The following is a 24,418-nucleotide window of genomic DNA, read 5'->3' as shown; positions in this document are numbered from 1 at the left end:
CACAGTTTTCCGAGTGAACCTGACTTGTTCGGGCCAGTCCAATGCGGAGGTGGGGGTGCACATACAGCTGAACGTGACTCTACACTCAGCCCAGAACTACACAGTGCTCAACTTCCGCAGACGGAAAATGTGCATGATAAGTGCGTATACCTGCTTTTCAATGTATCAATTTTGGGTACAATTCGTAGAAGAGAATCATTTGTCACATATAGTTACAGTTACTAGAGAATTCTTTTAGCAGTGACAAGTTTTTGAAGGGTAAAACTACTAACATCCAAATTTTCGATGACTATCAGTCCATCTTGTTCACAGAGAGGCCTAGTCTCGTGAGAGCATTACCCTTCAAAAACTTGTCACTGCTGAAAGAATTCTCTAGTAACTGGATGCAAGTCAAAATGAAACAATGTGCTTGTTTCTTTGCGAGTTGATCATGATAAAAAACTTAATAATAGAATGTCTTAGTTTTATACTTGAAGTAAATTAGATTGAGCTGAGTAGGTGGAGAGGTTTAATCCCAACTTTTGACGCTCACTAGACTTCCACGCGTCTGGAAAGGTTGTGGCTTCAATATACATGATCTGAAAGATAATAAATGAAATTTTCCTGGTACATTGAATCTGTACAATGATTGTACAGTGTGCCTGTCTTCCTCATCAAGACCTGTGAAAGAGTAGCTTTAAGGGAATTTACGGAATAGTTATGCATTGTCCTGCAAAGTTCAGCTGTCTTGTTATAGAGAAAATGCCATCTTAGATCCTTGCTAGTGTTTGATTATATCACAGCCTACCTGAAAATTGTACTGCATATAAGTATGTAGTAATACGACTGAAGTTTTTTGTTATTTCCAGACAGTGCCCCTGTGAGTAAACCAGGCAGTGGGAGCGTGAACAACTCTTCCCCCATAGTGAGAGGTGAGTCAGGTCTGTCAGTCTTCCTATCTCTGCCTGAACAGATCCTGCATGACATACAAATGTCTGTTGTAAGAGTTGGGGTGCATGTAATGCTGTAGCTGTCACAGTACTATTACAGTCCCTAACCCTCAGGCATGAGGATGGGACTAGGTAAAGGTAAAGGTTACAGTACTACTGACTTGAGTATTGAGTCCTATAGTATATAATATCATTGATGATATTGCATGGCAAGTTATGCAAGTGTCCCATACTATACTGATTTTGGAAAGAAAAAGAAAAAGTAATAGCACTGTTTATAGTAAAGTATGTTTTGCTACTGGCTTTAGTTTTGAACTTTCCAGTTGATTTTTGTCATTTTCCTTGTGTTTTGTAGTAGTAGAATCTTTTTGCTTTTTTTGTGGTCGACATGGGGGAATTCAGGAAGATGATAGCATACATGTACTTTACACTTCACAAAAGTCTGATATAAAATGTATCTGTTTTCTTGTTACAAAAGCTTGGACTAAAATGTTAGATAAAATGTTGACACTATGACATTCTTGTACCTTCCTTACCACAGACTACTCGGTCTCCAACTCCACCAGTGTGTTCTACATCGCTGTGGGCGTGGCCTGTACAATCATCTTCCTCATCGCCATGGCGATAGCTGCAATCAACGTCCACTCCATCAAACAGAATGACAGAATAAGGTATTTCTTATGGACTGATACGAAGTCTCTCTGACACACTTTTGCTTTCTTAGTTTCTTATTTTGTACGTTCCTTTCTCTCACGGCATAGATCTGAATTATTGCATTTATTGACATTAAAATCTATTAATGATTACTTGCCCTTTTTCTTGTAATTTCTTCAACTCTCTTTTTGCTCATTTTAATGCTTTACCCTACCTTTAAGGAATCTGTTTCTTCTGTGCTCCTCTCAATCGTGCATTGCCACTCCTTTTTGGCGATGCCTCAGGAGCAGGCCTTATAGTATATTATGCAGATGCCTTTTGTCAACTCTCAGAAAGATTGGCAAAGAACCTAAACAAGAATTTCTTTGATTTTTTAAGCCCAAAAAAACTATTTAAAAAAAACAAAAGCAGTCATATTATGTTCTGTGGTACTTCCAACAGTAATTTTCACTAAAAAAGATCACTGAAACATCTAAGTTCTGCCTTGAAAAGTGGTCATTTGAGTGCACAGTTGAGAGATGGCACAGGTCTCTTTTTCTAACCCATGATTTATAAGTTGTTACTTTTCTCATGTGTGTTCCAGGACAGCTACCGATAATTACGTTCCTCGCTCTTGTAGGACACGGTACAGGCTATTTCTTGTGCACTAATCTGTGTACCGAGCACTTCTCAACCCTAACCCTACATCCCTAACCCACCTCCTAATACAGTAGTATTGTACCAAGCATTCCTCTACCCTAATCCACTTCCTAACACTGTACTATAGTTCGTGAGAGTTTTGTTCTTTTATGTGCGATTCCAATTTGCGGTTGAAACATTTCTTTCGTACAGTAGTTATACAGTAGTCTCCAATGAGAAAGTGGCTGCATGTCCGTCAAATACATGTACAATGTATTTTCATTTTTTACGTTTTAAATTTGCATTTCTAAGTTTTGATGGCGATGGATGGGGCTATGGGATTGGCCTGTTAGATCTGTCAGAAGAGTTGCTAAAGTAATGTTGTAAAAGTTTCTTTATTCTGTTTCTGCCCTGCAGTGACTCAGACAGCTCCCAGGTCCTGTCCCAGAGCAGTACACAGACGTACCTCCGTGCTGACACACCAAACACGTCAGGTCTGGGGGCCTTCGGCGCTCCGGGTAAGATCAAACTCTTGTCTACTTCTTGCTGTACTACATGTATACTAGTCTGGGTTCTTGACAAAGCTCAGTGCCAACATGATCGATTGTTCCCAACAAATTTAACTTTTTTTTTTGTTGATGATCCAAGTTGTTTTCTTGCTTCTTACTGCAGTAACTTTTCAAAGTTTGGCATGCAAAAGTTGGAATTTTTCCTGAAACATTGTGCCAATGGAAGTCAAATTTCAAAAGCCTACAAACTATTGAAAACAAAAACAAAGGCAGCCATAGGTTCTGACCACTGATTCTGCTTGAAACATCCGTGTAAGTTCTTACGTTCAGTCAGTTTTATGGATATACATTTATTTGATCAGGAAAGTTTCACATTGATTCCTCCTAGCCTACCCCAGCCCGAAAAGATACCCCAACATGAACGAACCGGTTGCAGACATCCCAGTCAAACTTATGTTTCATTTTTCATAAACATTGCCATTCTTTGAAACAAAATTTCTCCTCTCTTCCTTCCAGCCCACCCCAGCCTGAGAAGACATCCTAGTCAAGCTAATGTCTTATTCTGAAAAACAATTCCCATCCTTATTCCCAGATTTTGAAATGAAATTTTTCCTGTCTTAAGTCCAGCCCACCCCAGCCTAAGAAGTTGTATTCTTCAAGGCATTGCCTTCCTGACTCCCAGATTTTGACATGAAACTTTTTTTCCTCCCAGCCTACCCCAGCCTGAGAAGATACCCGAACATAACAGAGCCAGTGTCAGACATCCGGTCGCAGCTGTCAGACATCTGTATCCAGCGTAGTGATGTCACACTGGGGGAGGTGCTACAGGAGGGCACCTTCGGGAGAATCTATCACGGCATTGTGGTGGGGGAGGACAGGACGGAACAGGAGGTCTTCGTGAAGACTGTCACAGGTGGGCATTTTATCTCAGTCAAATGACAAATCTAAGTCATTGATCTCTATATCTATATACAGTCAAATGCTAAACAAAAAGACCTCTTGGGACATAGAATATCTGTGGACATTAGTGGTCACTATAGAAGATTCCTAATACATGTACTTATGTTAAATGAAAAAAAAAATTATCTATGGGGCCATCAAAAAATTGTCACACTGGCCAGGTGATCTTTATCATGTAAAGGTGGTCTCTTGGGCAGATTTGACTGTACGTCTATCACTGATAGTATCAGATGCAGTTGCAATATGCATTGTTTAACTTTTTGATATCTGAACCTTTATGAATACAGATACTACTATATGTACTATGGTATTACTACTTGTGGAATCATTATTGGGCTGATAGCACAAGATTGAGTACCAGAATGACTGGAGGTTGAAGTCTCAGAATCTGCCCGGGGAGCTAGCAGGAATTAGAGGACTACAAGAGGAATTTCAAGAAGCTGAGGATTGCATGTACTTCCTAGAAGTCTGAAATCTCTATTTTCTCGTTAATCTTGCAGACCAAGCATCAGAAGAGCAGGTACTGTTGCTGCTGCGTGAGAGCTGCATGCTGCGTGGTGTCCACATGTAGTCTCTGGCTGCAGTCAGCATTTACAATGAGAATAGAGAGAAATTTTAAGATGCAGAATACGAGAAAGGGTTACTAACAGTAAATTGTTTACCTTGCAGACCAAGCATCAGAAGAGCAGGTCCTGTTGCTGCTGCGTGAGAGCTGCATGCTGCGTGGTGTTCACCACCGACACGTACAGACCATCACGTACGCCTGTCTGGACGACGGCCGACCCATGACCATCTTCCCCTACCTGAACCACGGGAACCTGAAGGTCTTTCTCAAGCACTGCAGAGCCTCGGAAACACACACGCATCAGGTACTACACCACTATGGTGAATTATATTTATTTGTTGGGTCCTGTGACTTCATGATGAACCAAGAGGTCCTGGGTTCAAAATCCTGTCATGTCACAGATCTTGTGCCCTTGGGAAAGGCACTTTACATGACTTTCTTCACTTCACTCAGGTGAAAATGAGTACTTAGCTTCCATTAGGGATGTCCTTCGGACAGGACATTAGATTGAGGTCCCATGCACGTTAAAGAACCCACCACACCTTTGGAAAAAAGAGTAGGGGCACACCCCAGCGTGCAATAGTCCAAATACTGCAGACTGGAAGTTGGTGATTCATGACAACTGACTATTATGTATTTTGGTTCCTTCCTTTCCCAGATCCTGTCCACACAAGACCTGGTGCACCTGGCCATACAGATTGGTAAAGCCATGCAGTACCTGGGGAAACGTGGGGTGGTGCACAGAGATCTGGCCACCAGAAACTGTGTGTAAGTACCCAAAGTCAACATTGTGACACCCCATTTGTAGTAGTACTTATGTTTTGAGTTCATGGATTTGTTTTGAGTTCATGTATGTTTATCCCAACCAATGATGATGATGATGATGACAATCCACACTTCACAAAACACTTCCTGGAGTGAACTGTGAACTTTTTGGTCACGAAAATCCAAAATACTTCCCAGAAGTCTGCAAAGGGTACATAAGGATTGTGCCAAGAATTGAGGTGTTCAAAAACTCGTATTTCCCCAGAACTATCGTAGACTGGAACCCATTGCCACCAAGCACAGTTGGGGCATCATCACTAGAAAGCTTTAAACAACTCCTGCAATTAAATGTGCAAAGATTGAGCGTAACAAGTCGTTCGGCGTGATATAGCTAGCTGCCGCGCGCCGCGTGCCTGCGAAGCTGGTGTGCTATGCCGAAGGGTGGTTATACTGGCTATACTGATACAGATACAGATGGATCAAATTTTTAATGACCACTGTCGCCTTCATCAGGTTAATTAATCACCGATCACATACAAATGTAAGCGCAATAGAGTAACGGTTACAGACACTTTATTCATGCGAGACTTTATGGATACATGACATCAACAATTAATCTCTGATTTCTTTATTCTTGTTGTAGGCTGGATGAAGGGCTAAACGTCAAAGTGACAGACAACGCCTTAGCGAGGGACCTGTTCTCAGGAGACTACCACTGTCTGGGAGACAACGAGAACAGACCCGTCAAATGGCTCGCCATCGAGAGTCTGGTGGACAAACACTTCTCTTCAGCAAGTGATGTGGTAAGTTTTCCTACATTGTATTATTATAATGTAGGTATTGTTATAATCTTTCTCTATATAATAATGAGAGAAAGATTCTCTTCATTTGTATTCAAAATTATTTCCTTAGTTTTAGATTTTTAGATAGAAAAGATAAATTCACTTTTCTCATGAAATTCGATAATCCTCGTACTATAAACTCCATCTGTTCTTACATTTTCAACTGTCTTAAGAAGCGAGAAGAAGCAGAACCTGTACATGTGTAGTTTTTACTATAGATATATTTTAGTCTACCATCGCTATTTACCATTACCTGTACTTAGTTCGCAATGAGCAAAAATGTGCAATAAAGGTCTTTCATTCATTATTTCATTGGCAAACAGGGCTCGAAATACATTTTTCTGAATACCTACACAGGCACAGAATTTAGGAACTGTACATTTGGTAGATAACACCTAAACTGTTTGCAAGTAAACAGAAACCATTGCCTTTATTTTTTTTATGTGGTAATGAATAAAAGCAGCAAATGAAATTCCACATACACCAATATGTATGTATAAACTCAGTAATGGTGTATGTTAGATGCAGGTAGACAAATACCCACACAGCTCCAATTTTACTCGCACTCGCAGGTGGTATTTCTGGCAAAGATTATTCCAGTTTCAGTTGTGTGCACACAAACATGTATTCAGACGTTCTTTTTTCGTCTTCCCAGTGGGCGTTTGGCGTGTTGCTATGGGAACTGATGACCTTGGGACAGACGCCATACTCCGACATTGACCCCTTTGAGATGGCCTCGTACCTGAGGGACGGTTTCAGGGCACCCCAACCTATTAACTGTCCTGATGAACTGTGAGTTGTACAGTTGTTTTTTCTCAAATCATTGTGTGTGTGTGTGTGTGTGTGTGTGTATCTATGTGTGTGTGTGTCTGTATGTGCATACGTGTGTGTGTATGTGTGCATTGAAAGTGTGTGTGGGGGGACTTGAATGTGTGTGTGCGTGTGTGCGCGCGCGGCCGCGTGTGTGTGTGCGCATGTGCGTTGTGTGTGGGAGTGTGCGTGGGTTTTCAATATTTAAGAAAGAGTGTTAACATTTTTTTCCAGCTGCATTGCTTATTCTATCATTCAAGATGTTCAATAATGATTTCAAAATCGTCTTGTCATCTGGTGGCCCTAACACTTAAACAATTTTCCTGTTTTTCCCAGGTTTGCCATCATGGCGTGTTGCTGGGCCCTGTCGCCAGAAGAGAGACCAAAGTTCGCCCAGTTGACGGCCTGTCTACAGGAGTTCCACAAGGCTCTGGGGCTCTACATATAGAGGGGGGAAAACAGTTGTGTACATAGGAGATGTGTTCATGAATATTCTGTCTCTACAGGGTGAAAATATTCACAAAATTTATGTAACAAATGCAAGTATCGCTATCAAAAGAAAAATTGCCACTCAAGAAAAATTATGCCATGTTGGCTATGTATTTTTCCTTACCCCTTTAATTTTACTTCAAAATGCACTATTGATACAGCTATATTCAAATGACATGCATGTACTGTACATAGCATGGAAGGGTATCTTCTGAGTCATGTACATGTACATGTATGTGATGAGTTTTTGCGTGTGTTTAAGTTATGAAACCTCTACCCAGTGGAGGGCTGTGTTTTCTCTTATTACCACACATGTCCAGTTGTGAAAATGTGACCAGATTTGAGGCAGTTTCTGCAAGCAAGAATGATGCCCCATTTCAAAGGTAGATTTGGGGTGTCAGGGCAAGAGTTGCTCTGCTGGCTAGAGCTATGATCGTACATTTTGGAAGTGATATCCAGGTACATGTTTGTTGGAGACATGCGGTTACTGGTAGGAGTAAAAACTCGAAACATGACAATAAAGTTTCAGTTTAACTGGCTAAAACTGCAAGACCTTCCACTCATATGACCTGGATGTTAATTCTTGACATTGTGACAATGAACTTGTATTTGCTTAAGTGCTGTTACGTGTAACTGTGCCTTGGAAAATTGAATCATGTCTGCATTGAATTGACTTAACATATTTCCAATATTATATCCAAAAGTGAGTGAAGAAGAACTGACAATTGAAGGTGCAAATGTTTTCAACAGCTCTCAAAAATCTGTTTCAAAAAATACTCAAAGCCAAAGCATAGATGTTGTCTGAACAGATTCTACATTTGTGGATGTCATTCCTTGCTTACATATTATTAATACATGTAGATGACAATTTATGACTCCAAAATGTTACTAACTACAAACCAGATATTTGTGCTAGCTGTATGTGGAATCTCTAAATAGTAACACGTTGAGATTGGCATGTAATTAAACATGTAAGCAATGATTCAGTAACATCTATAAGACTAGTCACTACCTTTGATGTTAGGATGATTCTTAGTCACAACAACAGTACTGCTCTGAAAACCCTTGTGGAAATGTGTCATGGTAAACTGTAAATAATGATCTTGTAAATATGATATTGTAAATAGACTCTTGCAAGTAACTATGTGAGCCTTGTGTGCATGTGTGTGTATGTTTGCCCGTATGTGTGTATACATCAGTGTGTGTGCTTGTATGTTTGTGTGTGTGTGTGTGTGTGTGTGTGTAAATTTGCATGTGTATGTGTTGTATAGATGTATTTAATACAGTGTGAACGTACAGTATGACAATCTCTGATGACAGTGTGATGTGTGCTGGCAATCTTTACATGGTATTTAGTGTCAAACCCAAAACACCAAAATATGCTCTCGCTCTAACATCAAGTGTTCACTGTGTAGTGTCGTTTTTTAGTTAAGATATCTTGATGATTTGGTTGGTCATAAAATATAACATTGTAATTTGTCAATCTTGGATAAAGCCAAGTTTATTATAACCTTCTCATGGTATTTTGTATTGCCTGGTTTCAATCAGTATTGAGGTAGTGAATGTGTTGCCAAATTTTAGACTTATTATGTCAGCCTGTTTTTAACTTGAATGTAACTGTGGCATTATTATTGATTTAAAGAAGACAGATCCATGACTGTACGATAGTTATAATCATTTGTATATATCATAGCCTCAGACCACAGCCATGGCATGGGGGCACTTTGTATGCTTGTGTCCTAAAGAGGAAAGGTTCTAGCCTAGTTTGACAAGTCAAAACTGCTTTGGTTGCACATTGTGAGCCATGAGGCTATCGTAGATGATCTTGTATATTTTATTATATTATCTGCACTGAGGTATATGTCAGAATATATTCTACATTTATGATATTGACAATCCATATGTCACTATGAGTTTCTCAATCGATTTAAACACACTCAATGAATTTCTTATATGCAAATTTACCCTTGTACTAAACTTGCATTTCAATGTTCCCAAACATTTCAAAGTTTTCTCACTGTGATCGCATATTTTATATGACACTTTTAGATAATGTCTAGAGTGGAAATGTACTATTTGCTAACATTTGACTTGTAATATTTTTGTTGATTACATCATGAACTCTATCATGGTAACTCCTAAGTAAAAACCTGCAACAAAAAGAGAAAGGCTTGCACATAAATACAAGTTGAATGCTCATATTTGAGGTATTTTGTGTTATTAACTTGTTGCACCAAAGGTCTATACATGACATAAGCAGTCATTGTCACTGCTATTACAAATATGTACAGAGTCTCACTATATTTTTCTACACTGCCTGTTCTATACTGGGTTGTCTGACCATTGTTGCATTCATCCATACACCAACAGCCATGATAGTTCTTGTTTTCTGTGTATAATAAAACAATCTGATGGTGATTCCATGGTTTCTGACTGGTTATTATAGATTATTATATACGTATACTGTAAATTTTATGTGAGGAAAAATTTTCACTTTTGTCTGTCCAAAGACCTTATGAAAGTATCTGTATCTTGTTTATTTCATCATGTAGTTTAGGTAGAGATGAGCATAATTCATACCAAAAGCAGATATCTCTTAGAATCCCTTAGAATTCCAATTAGTATTGAAAATTATTTTTCAAAACAGGCAAAATATGATTATTCATAGTCGTCATATTTAAATTTTCACCTTCCTACTCTAGGCTGAAGTCGTTTGCTGCAGTTCACATGAATCCTGCTAGATGTCACTTCTGCACTGCAAGTAGAATTTGTTGATTTCGATGGTGCATGTCTATCTGGGTCAAAGGTTTGGTAATAGGTATCATATTAATCGATCGTGATGTTTAGAAAGTAATGATACTTATATCAAATGTTTTGCTCGTAATATTTAGTTTTGTGCTTCGAGCAGAAGTGCTCGTCTATCTCCGAGGGGTGCATCCGCCATCGGGAACAGCCAATCCCATCAAAACATGCGGGTATTACCCCTGGGCATTTTAGCGATCAAGGAAGTGGATATTTTGGTGCATTCCTGGTGAAAAAAAGGAGTCCTGGTTTGACATTTTGCAACCCCGGGACCACCAGAAGGTTGTCAGCGTCTTGAGGAAGAGTTGTTTGTCGAAGAATGTGGAGTGGAGAGGGGAGGAGGCCAGATTTCCGAAGAAGCGAGCCGCCGAGAATTTTGACAGAACTGAACAGAAATCCAACCATTTTGTCGGAAGGTGCGACGACTATATCCCCGGCCCTGCTCATGTTATAGCCTCCACGGTAAGTTTGCGCGCTTATCAACATCGCTAAATATAGCAGCACGACTTCCAACTTGGTACACGGCGAGCATGTTGTTTATTTTCGTTTGAATGGAGCCCAAAATATCGGGGTGTTGGTTTGTGTGTGCCGGGGTCGGCCGCCATTTTGGGATAAACGCCCCTCCCCTTAGCCAGGACAAAACCTCTGTTCCTGTTCCTCTCACGACAAACCCAATAATCACGACTCAGCAATCGTACAAAGGGCGTGTTCTAGATTATCCATGCTGTATATTGCCGTGTGATGTCGCTAGTTTTCTAGATTGGTGTTCAGAATCGGGGGGTGGGGGTGGAAAAATTCCTGTGGCAGTCCTTTGTTTGCCATATATGGAGAGGTTGGAATGCGGCAGGTTTTTACTTCCGGTTTGTGCACCTGACTGGGGGTGACCCGCACAGGGCTGGAAAAACAGGACAGAGAACGGGCAAAAACAGGAGAAAAGCAGGACAGGAAATGGATAAAAACAGGACAGAGAACAAGACAGGGCAGCGGTAAATACAGGTCAGGGAGATGGCAAAATCATGACGAAAACATGACGGGGGGAGGGGAAAACCATTCAAAACAAGGCACTGAAAGAACACGGAAAAACGGGGCAGGCTATGGAGGAAGTCAGGACGGAATGGACAAAAACAGGACGGAATGGAGAAAAATGGGACAGGGAATGGGCAAAAACAGGACTGGGACAGTCCCGGACAGACGAAAATAGGACTGGGACGGATAAAAACTAGGACAGGGACGGACGAAAATAGGACAAGGAATGGACAAAAACAGGACAGGGAACGGAGAAAGACAACAGGCAAAAACGAAATTTACAAAAACAGGACAGGGAACAGATTAAAATAGGACAGAGAAAAACATGACAGCGGAATGGTGAAAAACAGGAGAGGGAATAGAGAAAAACAGGGTGGGATTTCTAGAAAACAGAGCAGGGAAGGGAGAAAAATAGGTCAAGGAATGGGCTAAAACAGGACATGGAATAGGCAAAAACAGGGAATGTGTAAAAATCACAGGAAAATGTGTCAAAAACAGGACAGGGATTGGACAAAAACAGGACAGGGAATGGACAAAAACAGTACAGGCAATGGGCAAAAACAGGACAGGGATAGGACAAAAATGGGACAGGGAACAGGCAAAAACGGCATGGAGTGGACAAAAACATGACAATGTACGGGCAAAACCAGGACAGGGAACGTCAGTAAACACTGAGTTGATTGACAATTTCTTGTATTCATCTTTGCCCAGATTTGTCAATATTGGCAAACCACTTCCCTAATGTAAACTTTATGTAGCAAACTTGAGCTGAGTGACACAGATATTAAGAATACCTTGGCTATGTTGTTACATTGTGTTATGACAGGTCATAGCCATGTAACTTGAGAAGAACCATATATAGCAAACAGACGTGAACTTTCTAAGCCTCAGGGCTTGTGCTGACCTCGGTATGCCTGCAGACTGCCGACAAGGGGTGAGTAAACGGCTATCAATTGTCGCCTATCTGTGCATCGGACATTGTTGTGGCGTCTTGACTGGCCCAGGTCCGGTACCGACAGACCACGCGATACAGAGACCTTAAAATAAAACCCTAGCTTCTGCCAACTTGCTACGCACACGGGCTTGGCCGCAGCTTCGCCATGGAAGTGAGAGTTGCGTCGCGATGATTTCTCGGTCGCGAGGAGGGATAGATCACGACCATGTTGCTGGACAACGTCGTGAGTCTGCGGCGGTCCCTTGTCGGGGTCACCGGTAGGGTAATTGCGGGGTTGTCTGTTTTATGTCGTCAGTTGAAGTCGCAGGTTCGACAGAAAGCGAATTCGAACGGGAATGGCACTGCGGGCAGTCATGTGATGCAGAACGTACATGTAGGTCCAGCTCCATTTATATGGAATTGTTTCGGTCAATTTCATGATGTAGGAGACTCTTCCAAACATTTCTCTTTTTCAGAACATTCCGAATTTTGCTCACACTAAAGTTACAGGCCTCAGGCAGTGCTTAAAGAAATACAAGCTACGAACTTAATGAGTTTGACACAAGCATTGTGTCTATCTGTAGTTCTGTGATTGTTGTTTTATTTGGTTAGAGATATTTTGTTTTTCTGTTTTAACAATGCTGTTTACAAAAGCGTCGGAAATAAAATTCTGTTTTTGTATAATTCTACTGTACAATTGTAAAACATTTTGATTAAAAAGAATCTCGGTGGTATGCAAACATGATTGAGTTTTCTTAAAGATTTTCAAACTGAATTCTGTTTTTCCGTGTATTGTATATGTAGTAATGTACTTGCATAGCAGGAAATATGAACCTTGTAATATCTATTTCGTAAAGCACATGTTTTGATAAAACATATTTTGGGGATTCATGTCTTTAAATAGACCCCTAACCCCAGGGTATGTTTGTCTAAAAGACAGGTGGACCATTTAGAGGATACAGTGTCCAGTTATTAAGGCTTTGGAAAAGCACTTGTCTGTCAGTTTTCTGTCATAGCCTCTTCACAACTGAGGTATACAAATAGTGTTTGCATCTGTTTTGGGGTTAGTCGGAGGTTAAAAGGTATGTCATATTCATAAGACTAGGAGAGGAAATTGTTGGAAAATTTTTTTTGTCTATCACAGATTTCAACTCTTGCTGCAGTCTCAGATTTATTCTGCAAATTCCAGGTTGCTGTTAGGTTTCATGTGGTTTGCTTATAGAAGCGTTGTTTGGTTGAGCTGTGGGTTTATGTATCTGTTTGTCTAGACAGAGGTTACAATTGACAGCACTTGGGTGGGGGGGGGGGATATTGACAGACAGAATTACAAGAGGTCAAATATTTTATTGTCTGACCTAAAACCCAGCAAGAAAGGTCAAATGCATGTGGGGAATTCAGGAAGTTGATCAATGAGGATTACATACTTCTCAGAAATAAAAAAATCTCTGACTCTTTGGGTTTTTTTTTCAACATTTGTGTGTTTATGACGATTCTTATTTGGTAAAATTGGTGGTTGATGAATTCTCCGTGTGAGCCCAGAGAAAAGCTAGTCCCTACCAGACTAACTACGCTGGCTATACATTCTAGAATATTTGCCAAGGGAGTTTGGCCGCCTTGGAGTTTGACTGACCGCACAGTTAGCTGACTCTCCTGGCCAACTATTTCTCTCTTTTTTTACCGAATTCTAGGATCTGTACGCCCATAGAAAGGCCTGGTAGAGGCTAGGAAAAAGCTACCACTGAGTACAAGACCAGAGTGTTGAATTATTAAATTCCCTGCTAATTGCCACGAGTGGTGTTGTTAACGGGAAGGTTTTCTGTTTCAGAAGATGGCAGACGGAAGACAGATGATCGTGAAGGCGAGATACGCCTTTCAGGGGACGGACGAGGATGAACTGTCCTTCAAGAAAGGCGACATCATTACCATAACACAGGTCAGTTTAATTTGATTTGATTTATTAGACTGTATAAGACATATACATACAGCCAGGACTGCCCAACTAGCCGGAGGCTATTATAAAGGGCTAGCCCTCACAACAAGAACATAAACAATTCGGAACAGGTAACAGGTCAGTTCTTTTGTTCAAAGAAACAAACAAACAAATAAACATTCTTTATTCATCGGAGAAGCTCAAATTAGCCTGTAGGCCGCATTTCATTCAGTTCATGAGGGAAGAAATAATATAATCTCTTCTTTAAGATAAGCCCATGGCAAGAAGTTTGATAAGTAAATATAACAGGCTGTGACATGATCAAAGATTCTATTTTTGTAGATAACTTCCAGGCTTCAAAACAAAAGTAATGATATTACTGATGCATTAGCATTATTCTTTGGAACTGCAGATGTGGCTTTGAGAGTTTGTAAACAGGAGCTGTGATTCAAGAAAAGCGGGCATTACTATTGCAGTAACTATCAGCTGATCCAAGTTTTAGTGGTGGCTATATCTGGTCAATCATTTTGATTACATGACTCACTCACCTCTGACCTACAACCTGACAGTTGTGTAACTTTGAACATGTTACCTAAGAACACAATTATTGAATGAAATTCCATTTCAGTATGTGGCAGGTTGTTAATGTTTGTTCATGTGAAGTGTGAGTAGTATAGTGTGCTCTCTCTGTCCAGGTTGTTGAAGGAGGGTGGTGGGAAGGTGTACTGAATGGACGTGTGGGCTGGTTCCCAAGTAACTACGTGAAGGAGGTCAAAAATGTCCCAGGGGTTGGTAAGTACAAGACACATAAATGTTAGCTTATACAATGTAGTCTCATAGAGTCATACCACTCCTCAATAATATATAGTTTGTACTCATTGTTCTAGTCAATGTCTGTTCTAGGACCTCTGAGTCTTCGGTATAAGTTCACTTCTACCTGTTTTTATATACTTGTATGAAGTATTATTTTACTGGGGCAACTTGAAAGTTAATGCACCTGTATTGCCCCCCCCCCTCCACTTGTATTCTTGTGGAGAGTTGCAAGAAAAGAATAAACACGTTCAGATACACTGTACTTCAGACTAGTACCTTGGAAGTCTTCTTTTCTGCACTGCTGCATTTTGTCGATGAGTATCATCATAGGGCCTCATTTAGACCAATGTCCCAGTGGAATGTCTTACTCATATTCCATATGAATAATTTATTTGGCAATATCATGGTTGTTAAGTATGTCATCTATATTCATCTATATGCCATTAATCGATCCATGCCCCTTTCAAATGTATTATTAGTATTCAGAATAATAGGGTTAGCTCTTTCTTTTCTGGTAAGTTATTGGTAAAAGTTGCCAAATGAAAAAGGCAGCCGTGTGTGTGTGTGTGTGTGAGTGTGTGTGTGTGTGTGTGTGTGTGTGTGTGTGTGTGTGTGTGTGTGAGTGTGTGTTTGTGTGCTTTGTGTGTGTGTGTGTGTATGTGTGTGTGTATAATTGTAGGCTCAAATCTGATTTATCTTGTACATGTAGATAGGAATGAGCCCTCCTGTTTGACCTGCGCAGTTGGTCATAGTCTTCTGAGACTGACTGATATATATACATACATAATTGTAGAACCCTATCAGTAGCAAGTATCTTATGGTATACTACATTTTTCCTCATGTTGCTTTAGCTAGCTAAGGGTAGTTCTTTAAAACTTGTAGCTGTGCCTACTTTACAACATTAACCTCCTTTTCCTGCTCTCTCCTTCCCTCTCTCTCCTCTCCCTGCTGCCATGATGACAGTTCCCCATCACGGTGACGTCAGGATACGTTCTGGGGACCAGCAAAAACTTAGTAAGGCTCCCCATGCCTTCCCAGCATGCTTTGCACAATGCATGCTTAGATGACCTTGACTTACAAAGGCTGTAGAATATTAATTGTATGGATGGTCTTTTAATGTTTTTACAAAATGGGAGCAACAAGACAGGATTATTCTGTTACTAGTTAGAATGTCAGGACAGGGCTTTGGAAGGTTTATGGATGAAGGAGGTAACAAACCAAAGTTTTTCATCCCATACTTCAAGAGGGTAAGGTATTGTTACATGTACCACTTACGTTGCAAAAGAATGGTTTAAAAGTCAATAAGAACACACCAACGTTTAAAAGGAAAGGGGATGTTAGCACCAAGTTTGCTCAAACATTGCCAACTTTTATATGTCATATCAGTGTAAGACAAAAGTTTGCGTTGGCATGGAATTTAATAACAGTGAACTAACAAATGTCAGATTAAAAGGTTGATAATGACATACTTTTGGTCACTTAACATTCTGATTCAGTATAAATTTCCTTTCTTCTACTTCTTATAATTGGCTGTCATTTAGGAATTTCCTGTCATATTTCATACATTGTTCTAGTGCATATTTACATTTTTCCTAAAGAGGGGACACACACACACACACACATAGATTAGCAAAGAATAGCATGTTTTAGTAAAGACAAATGCAAGACATTTTTGTTTGTAAAAATATCCTTCAAGTTGAAAAGATAGCAATCGTCTTGGATTCGAATACATTAAAACATACATTTCTAAAGAAAAGTAGAAAACAATGGCTACTACTGGCTAACAGTCAGTAAAGCTGCTGGCAATATGTCACATTTCTTCCAAAAGCTTGTTTATTGTTTGTAAGTACAATGTATAAAGCATTGTAAATTTATATTATTATACTTTGTCTCCACCAGTTGATGTTGGACCACTGTCCCCCACACCAAAGAGCCCCCCAGCAGGTACGGGCAGAACTGCAGAGCAGATCACTGTGCCAGCCAAGACTGCAGAAAGTGCCAGGATGTACCACAACTTGGTAAGTTTGTCCACAACTACAGCATTTTTTTCTTCTACTAAGGCCACACCAATTTTATTTGTTGGTTCTCGGATTTTTTCAGAAAAAATATGAAGCGACAGGGCGAAAAAAAATAAAAATAAAAACAGGTCTAGGCATCCTATTATAGGCTTAAATGCTACAAAATGAGCCATGAAGTCAACACAAAAGGCTGGGTTAAAATTTAAACATTGAATTTTGAACTTTTAATCAAACCACTGCAATGATAGATGGGAAAACTGTAACAACTAGGAACTAAGGACTTTCCTCAGCTGTTGGGGGGCAAAATATGAGCATTTTTCAGTTGATTCAGGACCAGAATCAATTTTTTTTTTTTTGCAAATCAGAAAAAAACGAAGAGACGAATCCGAGAACCAACAAATTAAATTGGTGTGGCCTAAAAAGATATTTTTCATACAATTTAGTAATAGAACAACAGACAAGAAAGAAAGTACATCAGAAAGACCAGGACCACAAGTAACAAGGCTTGTGTGTTAAAGTTTTAAATGTTTGTTCCAACACAAAGAATGGTTCTCACCTAGAGCTTTTGACCAGTCACTCCAGTGAGACTTGTCACTTGGCTTCTCTGAAGGCTTGTGTGTAAAGAGTAGATTAAGTTTCAAGGGAAGAACCAGTAGTTTAAACTTGTCTTTGTTTTTTGCAGGTTCTACAGAACATCCTGGAGACAGAGAAGGCTCATACTGATGAGATGCACACTTTCCTGGTCACATACTTAAAGCCACTACAAAATGCTGGAATGTAAGCATAGCATTATATACAAATTACATGTGTCGTTGATTGTATAATCGTATGGGATATTGTATAAAGCTACAGTGTATACATGTATTTCTTTTGAATGGTCAAGGGAAAACTGTTGGGCGGTACACAAAAAATAAAAAGACACCTCGCACAGCATCTTTAGGGGCTATTTTTCGCACTTCAAGTTTGAAATGATGATGAAAATGTGCTAAGAAATTCAGAATTTTTTTCTATTGCCACCCTGAAATTGCTTTGAATGCCTTTAGCCATTAGAAGACTAAGCTTTCCGGTCTAAGATAGCCTTTCTGGTAACAAGACAGTTGAATTTTGTTCATCTTAAACATACATGACGAAATAGCCACGCATTCAAGTACCAGAGTTATCAACCAAGGATTGAGGTGTTCAAGAATTCATTCTTTCCTAGAACTATCGCAGAGTGGAACTCACTGTCACCAAGTACAGTAGGGGCACTGTCAATAGATAGCTTTAAACAATGTCTAGAGCTAGAAGTTCAAGGGTTAGGTGTAACAAGTCGATCGGTGTAATATAGCCAGCTGCCGCCGCGCCGCGTGCCTGCGAAGCTGGTGTGTTACGCCGAAAGGCGGTTATACCGGCTATACAGATACAGATACAGATGACTATCCCAAGTACTAGTATGCTTTTAGTTTGCTACAATACGGTACGACAAATGTGACCAGACCTTACATAACATGATCAGTTCTTTCCTATGAGTACAATATTTAGAAGTCAATCTCAGTTCTATTGGCACTATCTAACCATGAGAAGACTAATCTGTGTTGTGTGTGCTGTGTTCCCCAGCCTGTCCAACCCTGAGTGTATGATGTTGTGTGGGAACCTGGAGGATGTAGTCAACATGCAGCAGGCCCTGCTCAAGAACCTCGAGGACTGTGCAAAGTAAGGCAGCAGGGTTGTCTCTATGTTCAGAAATTTAGTCAGATTAGAATTCGGGCATAATTACTGTTAATTGTGAATATTTTGTTGAGGGTTTATTTTATTGGTTTTTATGTTGACCTCTACACCATGAATTCATGACACTGCAAATATGTCCTTCCTGATGCAAAATAAAACTGCTGCAAAAGTTTCATGATTTACAGCAGAACATTTTACAAAAAATGCAAGAAAACTGCCCACAGCCATAACATTGTACCCGCATCATTTCTCAAGATGGCTGGATGCATGCTTGCATGAAGACAGATCATAATGTCAATAAAGAAATTTTGTGACCTCCCCTTTTGACTTTCTTTGAATGAGACAGCCATCAAATTTTGTAATGTTTGTGATTTTTATGTCTGTTATTAATTTTAGTGCTAGACAGTTTTCAACCGTACAAACAGTGTTTTTATTATGGTGTTATAAACTCTCATGCAATGTACATTTCTAAGAAGGTGATCTATTGTGTAAAGAAATTTTATTCTTGTCTGTTTGTGCCCCCTCCAGGCTTCCAGGCCCTCAGCAGAGAGTAGGAGGATGTTTTCTGAAGGTTGCAGGTCAGATGAGAGCGCTGTACCAGGGCTACTGTGCCAACCACCCCAAGGCTGTCTCTGTTTTATCTAGAAACAAGTCAGTACCATTGTCCCTTGTCTAAACACTATTCAGTACTACAGTCACAAATCAGTACTATTGTCACTTGTCTAAACACACTTCAGTACTTTTGTTGTACAGTAGCACTATACCAGGGCTACTGTGCCAACCACTCCCAGGCTGTCTCTGTTTTATCTAGAAACAAGTCAGTAGTGCCACTGTCACTTGTCTAAATACAATGTCAGTGCTACTGTCACGTATCTTACTGTCAGTACTACCGGTACTTACCTAAACACAAGACAGTACTAGACTCTTCTCACTTATCTAAACACAAAAGTCAGTACTGTTGTTGCTACTGACAACTGATTCAGAAGAAAAACACAGACATGTGTCATATTGGTTATGGAGAACAGATTGTTTATGGTTGTGTTATTATTACTTTACCATATCAATTTAAAAAAGTAGTGCCAATATTTGCCTCAAGGATTGTACACAAAATATTTCCCAACATGATTTTACCATTGTAATTGAAAGGTTTCCAAGCAGACCTAAATTGTAATACAAATGAATCCTGAAAAGAGTTGTCTATGCAAAAAAAGGACTAAAGATGTATTTTTCTGCTGTTGTAGTGAGGAACTGAACAGATTCATGGAGAACCAGGGAGCGCCCAGTCCTGGCCTGATGACACTGACCACTGGTCTGAGCCAGCCCTTCCGCAGACTGGACAAGTACCCCACTCTCCTTAAGGAACTGGACAGACACCTCGAGGTAGACTGGACTTTCTTAACATCTGTGTATTATACTCTAAGTTATAGTTTTACTTGTAAGTGCTTGGTACTTAATGTCTTCTAATAGTAGTGAAATACATTATGTTATGGACTTGATGTTTAACAGAAAATTTCTGTAGTTTCAATCTTCACACAAAACACAAACTAAATATCATAAATTATTAAGGAAACTCTAGACTCTTAGTTCTAGTTTTACTTGAAAAGTGCGTTATAAAAGTCTTCTATTGCATTATGAACTTATAAACATTATGAGCATAAGTAAAAGGAATTTTCTGCGGTTTGAATATTCACAAAGCAAAAACTCTAGAATCATAAATCAAAGGATAGTAAAATCAAAAGATTGGAACAGTTTCCGAACATATGTAGAGTGTAAGTATAATTTACAATGTTTTTCTTGTCCCAACTCAAGGCTGAAAAACAGATTACTTGTTTCTCAAATGTGTGTGCAAAGTATCATTTGCATTGATCTGTTTTCTCACAAGGCCAAAATAACATATCAGAGTGGCACCAGAATAGATCAAGGACAGAAAGTAATGATATCAGTGTGCTAATCTTATTAGAAACACATTACAACTAGTGTGAACATCTACTTAGCCTTCTGTGATTTGTTTTAGTGTTGGTAATAATGGAAGGATTATAAACAAAAAAAACATGGTGACATTTTCTTTTATCTTGTTGGGTGTTTCTTATTGAAAACTCTATACCCGTGTATTTGAAAAGCCAAGAAAAGAAGTCATCATTAAAACAGCATACTACAAAAAGGTTATGTTTCAAAATACCACTTAGTTACACTTACAGTGATACCACTAGTCTAAAAATAAGGTCGTTTGGAGTCGTAAAAACATATCTTATACAGGTAGAATGTAGGTATGATTATAGAAAAAAGTCACTTTTCTAGGGAAGTTAACCACCCATCTGCTGCGCAACCCCAGAGCCAATAGAAACACAGTGCCAGAAGGCTCCCTTGGTCTGAAGAAGGTTAAAATTTGAGCAGATGTAAAAACACATTGTACAGGTATGATAGTGAAAAAGAATCATGTCTGTGGTGCATCTCTGCTGCTCAGACCTGCAACCAATAGAAAAGTAGTGCCAGAACTTCAGAAGGCCCCCTTGGTCTGAAGAAGGTTAAACATTGAGCAGATGTAAAAACACATTGTACAGGTATGATAGTGACAAAAATCACTGTGGTTTGTCTCTGCTGCTCAACCCTGCAACCAATAGAAAAGTAGTGCCAGAACTTCAGAAGGCCCCCTTGGTCTGAAGAAGGTTAAAATTTTAGCAGATGTAACAAGGAAAATCGTAGATTTTGTACCTCCGGGTATTGTAATGTATGTTGCAGAATGTTGGGTGCATGTTGGGACTGTTCTTTAAATTAGTGAATGGTGTCTGGGTGTGTGTGTGTTCACGCGAATACCACGTGACACAACTATGCAAGAGGAAGCTACGCAACTTGACACCTGTGCGAACAAGAACAATATGATTATGAACGGGGATAAGTCCTATGAGTTGAGACTGTGCTTTTCAAAAAATCCACCTGTTCCACCTCCTCTCACACTTGGAGGCAAAGAAGTCCCGGTTGTTGAATGTGCCACGTATCTGGGCTTCAAACGTCACCGCAGCCTTGGGTGGGACAGCCAAATCTTACACATGGCAAAGAAAGGCTCAACCCGTCTTCACTTTCTCCGCATGCTCAAGAAGGGCGGGATGCCACCAGAGGACCTGGAAACTGTGTATACGACTCTGATACGACCTGTGTTAGAGTATGCAAATGTCGTGTACGTGGGCTGTAACACAAAACAGAACAACACTCTTGAGGCTGTACAGAGAAGGGCGGCGAGAATCCTACGGCAACAGTACTCAAACAACCCCCTTCTCCACCCTCCAGGACAGACGGGAAACTGCAGCAAAAACTCTGCTCAAGCAAATGCGGCATGTCAGCCACACTTTGCATTCTTTGATGCCCTGCGACAGACACCAGAGCACACGGCGGTCCCTGAGAAATGGAAACCACATCTCCGTTCCGAAGTTCAGAACTGAAAGACTGAGGAAACCTTTTCTGTTTCAGGCAATAAGCCTCAGCAATCAAGATTTGTAAATAGTCCGCCTCTGTTTTAATGGACCTGAGCTACAAAATTTTAAATCTATTTAATTTTAATCGTCAATGTTGTGCTTTTTAATGTGTATCTCTTTTCAAGCTATTTTAACATGTAATCACTTGTGCAATTCAGCCAAGCAATGAATATTGGCTGCCAATCAATGTGAATAAAAAAACAGTTTCAGTTTTAGTTTTTCGAAAAGTTTCGAAATGTTTGTAATTGGCTAAATGATCTGTGAAATCACTAATCCCCCCTAGCCGACTGGAGCCCAAAAATAGAAAGGACAGGGGGCATCCCGTGGCGAATCTGGCTGCCCGACCCTCAGCGACCAGCGATCAACTCCAGTGCGCGGAACGGAACTTGCTCTCGAAAATGTATCAAGCCGCTACGCTTCCCCCCGCGGCTGCCATCCCTCCCCACTTATCCCACACTAGTTCAAATCACGTAAAAAAAACCCATCAAAACATGCACAGAAGCGTGTTCATATCTTTCATGTTACGGTTAAAACTTAGAACCTCATTTTGAGCGAACGTTACAAACACGAGACAAAATAATATTTTCGAAAACAAATCGCAATCTTATCAGCAAGGTTTCATTGATTCCTGTTAGATTTAACCGGTACCAAACCGCGGCAGGCAGCTAAGAACAGCGACATATTTGCCACGGTTAGCACAAGTGGCGGTGATATATTCAGGTCGTGCTGCCATGTGTTTGTTTAGATATCAGTGTGAATAGCAGCCCTGTTTCAGACACGGCCGGCAGTTTCCGGCACGGGCACGATAATGAGACGTTGATTGACGGCACATGTGGTTCACATCTGAACAGTTTCAAAGAAAGAATTTATCGACAATGCTGACACCCCTCTGTGTGAAAGGTCAGATCAGTGGTCGCGACCTCAATCGTCCTTATACATGCAAAGGTCAAAAGCTGAGGTCCACTTTCACACTGAAAGGGGTGTCCATCGGCGGTCTAAACGCATCATTTTGACGCACTAAAACACACATACTAAAAAACCAAAACAACGTGCACCATCTACAGCCCAACAGCAAAACGTATACCAACTCCCAGACATATCCGTCCACCCAAACGCGAGAAACGGGTGCGAACGCAATTTTCGTCTTCCCTCACAAAACCTCCGCGCTCGGGATGTACATCCCTACCCGGAGGTAAAAACGCATTGTACTGGTACAAATGTATGATATTGAAAAATGTGGTTAGTCTCTTGACTTCTGCTCAATCCTGCAACCAATAGAAAAGTAGTGCCAGAACTTCAGAAGGTTCTCCCTTGGTCTAAAGAAGGTTAAACATTGAGCAGATGTTACCAGGGTAATTACGGGGCCTACAGGTGTGATGTTTGTTCTTGGTCAGTCTGTTGTTTAATCTCCAACAACCTGCCGGCCTGTTTACATTGGGGCATGTCAAAAGTACTTCTTACTCCCAAAGCGATATGTTTTTTCTGGTATGTCAAACTTCAGTAGAATTTATTAAATTGTAACACTTTGGTTAGATTTGCAACCTATCTGTTGATGAGAGTTGCTGAGTGCAAGCTTGTCAAGCTTACTGATACATGTTACATAATCAGTTTCAAAGAAACAAATATTGTTGACCAAGAAAACTGGCACTTCTGAAGCGACCCCCTTCCTTGAGAGGGCTGGTCAATGAAAGTTCAAAAGGTCCGTAACATGTGGTTTGAAGTGAAGTGACCGGGGAGAGTAGCGGTGGTCCCGCGGCCAGTGCGAATGTTTTGTTGTCGCTGTCAGAGGTTGCTGCATCGTAGAAGGAACATGTCCGATATTTGGGATGGCTCCATCAGTATTGAAGTAAGAAAGGAGACTTCTTACTCCGTCCCCTTTCCAATTCTTTTTGAGTAGCAAGCTTCATTATACATGTATATGATCACGCATCTTTTTTTTTTTGTCAAGCCTGTTTGATAGATGTTTAGTTTGTTGTAGTCATCTCTAGATTTCAAGGAGCCTGTATTTTTTTTAGCAACTTTCACAAGTTTGAATACTAAGTTGTTGTGCTTTACTGTTCCTTAGAACAAAGAACGCAGGTAATATTTGCTAAACTGATTTTGTTTCAAGTGTTTCTGGAAGGTTATGTTGTTAGGTATAAAAAAAAAATCAAGATTGATTTATGAATGCTTCAATGCCAGAAACTTCACAATGGTTCATCACAGACTGTACAATACTAACCAAAAGATAATGAATAAGTAAGGATGGTTTATAATATACACAATATAAAGGAATGTGTTATTTGAACATTGCATTCACGACAATGGCTGACCTGGGCAATGGAATGTTCTGAGGTCTTCCATGAAGAATTTGACAAGTACCAGTAGACACATTTTTCTGTAACTTCCTTTCAAACAGTTTCTGTAAAAGGATTTTCATCCCCTCAATCAATGATTGTTTCATTTTTGTATAATGATTTTGAGTGCTTTTGAGGGATAGGAAAGAACTTTTGGAACCTGTTTGAATTGTTTGAACAGTGGAATCTGATTGGTGTACATGGCCAAAGGACCAAGGTCGTTCTTGACAGAACTAGGTCA

General features: G+C 40.1%; 2 protein-coding genes across 17 annotated transcripts in view; both read left to right on the top strand.

Annotated features, from left to right (window-relative positions):
- Positions 1–7,919, top strand: part of LOC109463885 (tyrosine-protein kinase RYK-like) — a 40,232-nt gene extending 32,313 nt beyond the window's left edge. Inside the window, exons 2-12 of one of the 3 annotated variants that reach the window (XM_019760766.1) lie at positions 6–140; positions 849–920; positions 1,471–1,600; positions 2,619–2,719; positions 3,423–3,623; positions 4,171–4,235; positions 4,405–4,539; positions 4,894–5,003; positions 5,644–5,803; positions 6,498–6,634; positions 6,989–7,919. In XM_019760766.1, the coding sequence (XP_019616325.1) occupies positions 6–140; positions 849–920; positions 1,471–1,600; positions 2,619–2,719; positions 3,423–3,623; positions 4,171–4,235; positions 4,405–4,539; positions 4,894–5,003; positions 5,644–5,803; positions 6,498–6,634; positions 6,989–7,100 (1,358 nt within the window). In that variant the 3' untranslated portion in view covers positions 7,101–7,919. Of the gene's footprint in view, positions 1–5; positions 141–848; positions 921–1,470; positions 1,601–2,618; positions 2,720–3,422; positions 3,624–4,170; positions 4,236–4,339; positions 4,540–4,893; positions 5,004–5,643; positions 5,804–6,497; positions 6,635–6,988 lie in introns of all 3 variants that reach the window. The other 2 variants (XM_019760769.1, XM_019760767.1) reach the window with 2 other exon arrangements.
- Positions 7,920–9,940: 2,021 nt separating this feature from the next.
- LOC109463879 (rho guanine nucleotide exchange factor 7-like) overlaps positions 9,941–24,418 on the top strand; it is a 35,372-nt gene continuing 20,894 nt past the window's right edge. For 2 of the 14 annotated variants that reach the window (XM_019760756.1, XM_019760747.1), the window contains exons 1-9: positions 11,712–12,297; positions 13,729–13,836; positions 14,529–14,625; positions 15,610–15,660; positions 16,546–16,664; positions 17,347–17,441; positions 18,261–18,356; positions 18,900–19,022; positions 19,613–19,751. In XM_019760756.1, the coding sequence (XP_019616315.1) occupies positions 12,130–12,297; positions 13,729–13,836; positions 14,529–14,625; positions 15,610–15,660; positions 16,546–16,664; positions 17,347–17,441; positions 18,261–18,356; positions 18,900–19,022; positions 19,613–19,751 (996 nt within the window). In that variant the 5' untranslated portion in view covers positions 11,712–12,129. Of the gene's footprint in view, positions 10,406–11,703; positions 12,298–13,728; positions 13,837–14,528; positions 14,626–15,609; positions 15,661–16,545; positions 16,665–17,346; positions 17,442–18,260; positions 18,357–18,899; positions 19,023–19,612; positions 19,752–24,418 lie in introns of those variants that run through there. The other 12 variants (XM_019760760.1, XM_019760758.1, XM_019760754.1 and 9 more) reach the window with 12 other exon arrangements.

The sequence above is a fragment of the Branchiostoma belcheri genome, unplaced genomic scaffold (genome assembly GCF_001625305.1).
Source record: "Branchiostoma belcheri isolate BF01 breed outbred unplaced genomic scaffold, Haploidv18h27 scaffold13, whole genome shotgun sequence".
Taxonomy (NCBI): domain Eukaryota; kingdom Metazoa; phylum Chordata; class Leptocardii; order Amphioxiformes; family Branchiostomatidae; genus Branchiostoma; species Branchiostoma belcheri.
Note: the sequence above shows the minus strand (reverse complement) of the source record. Positions and strands in the feature narration are given on the sequence as shown.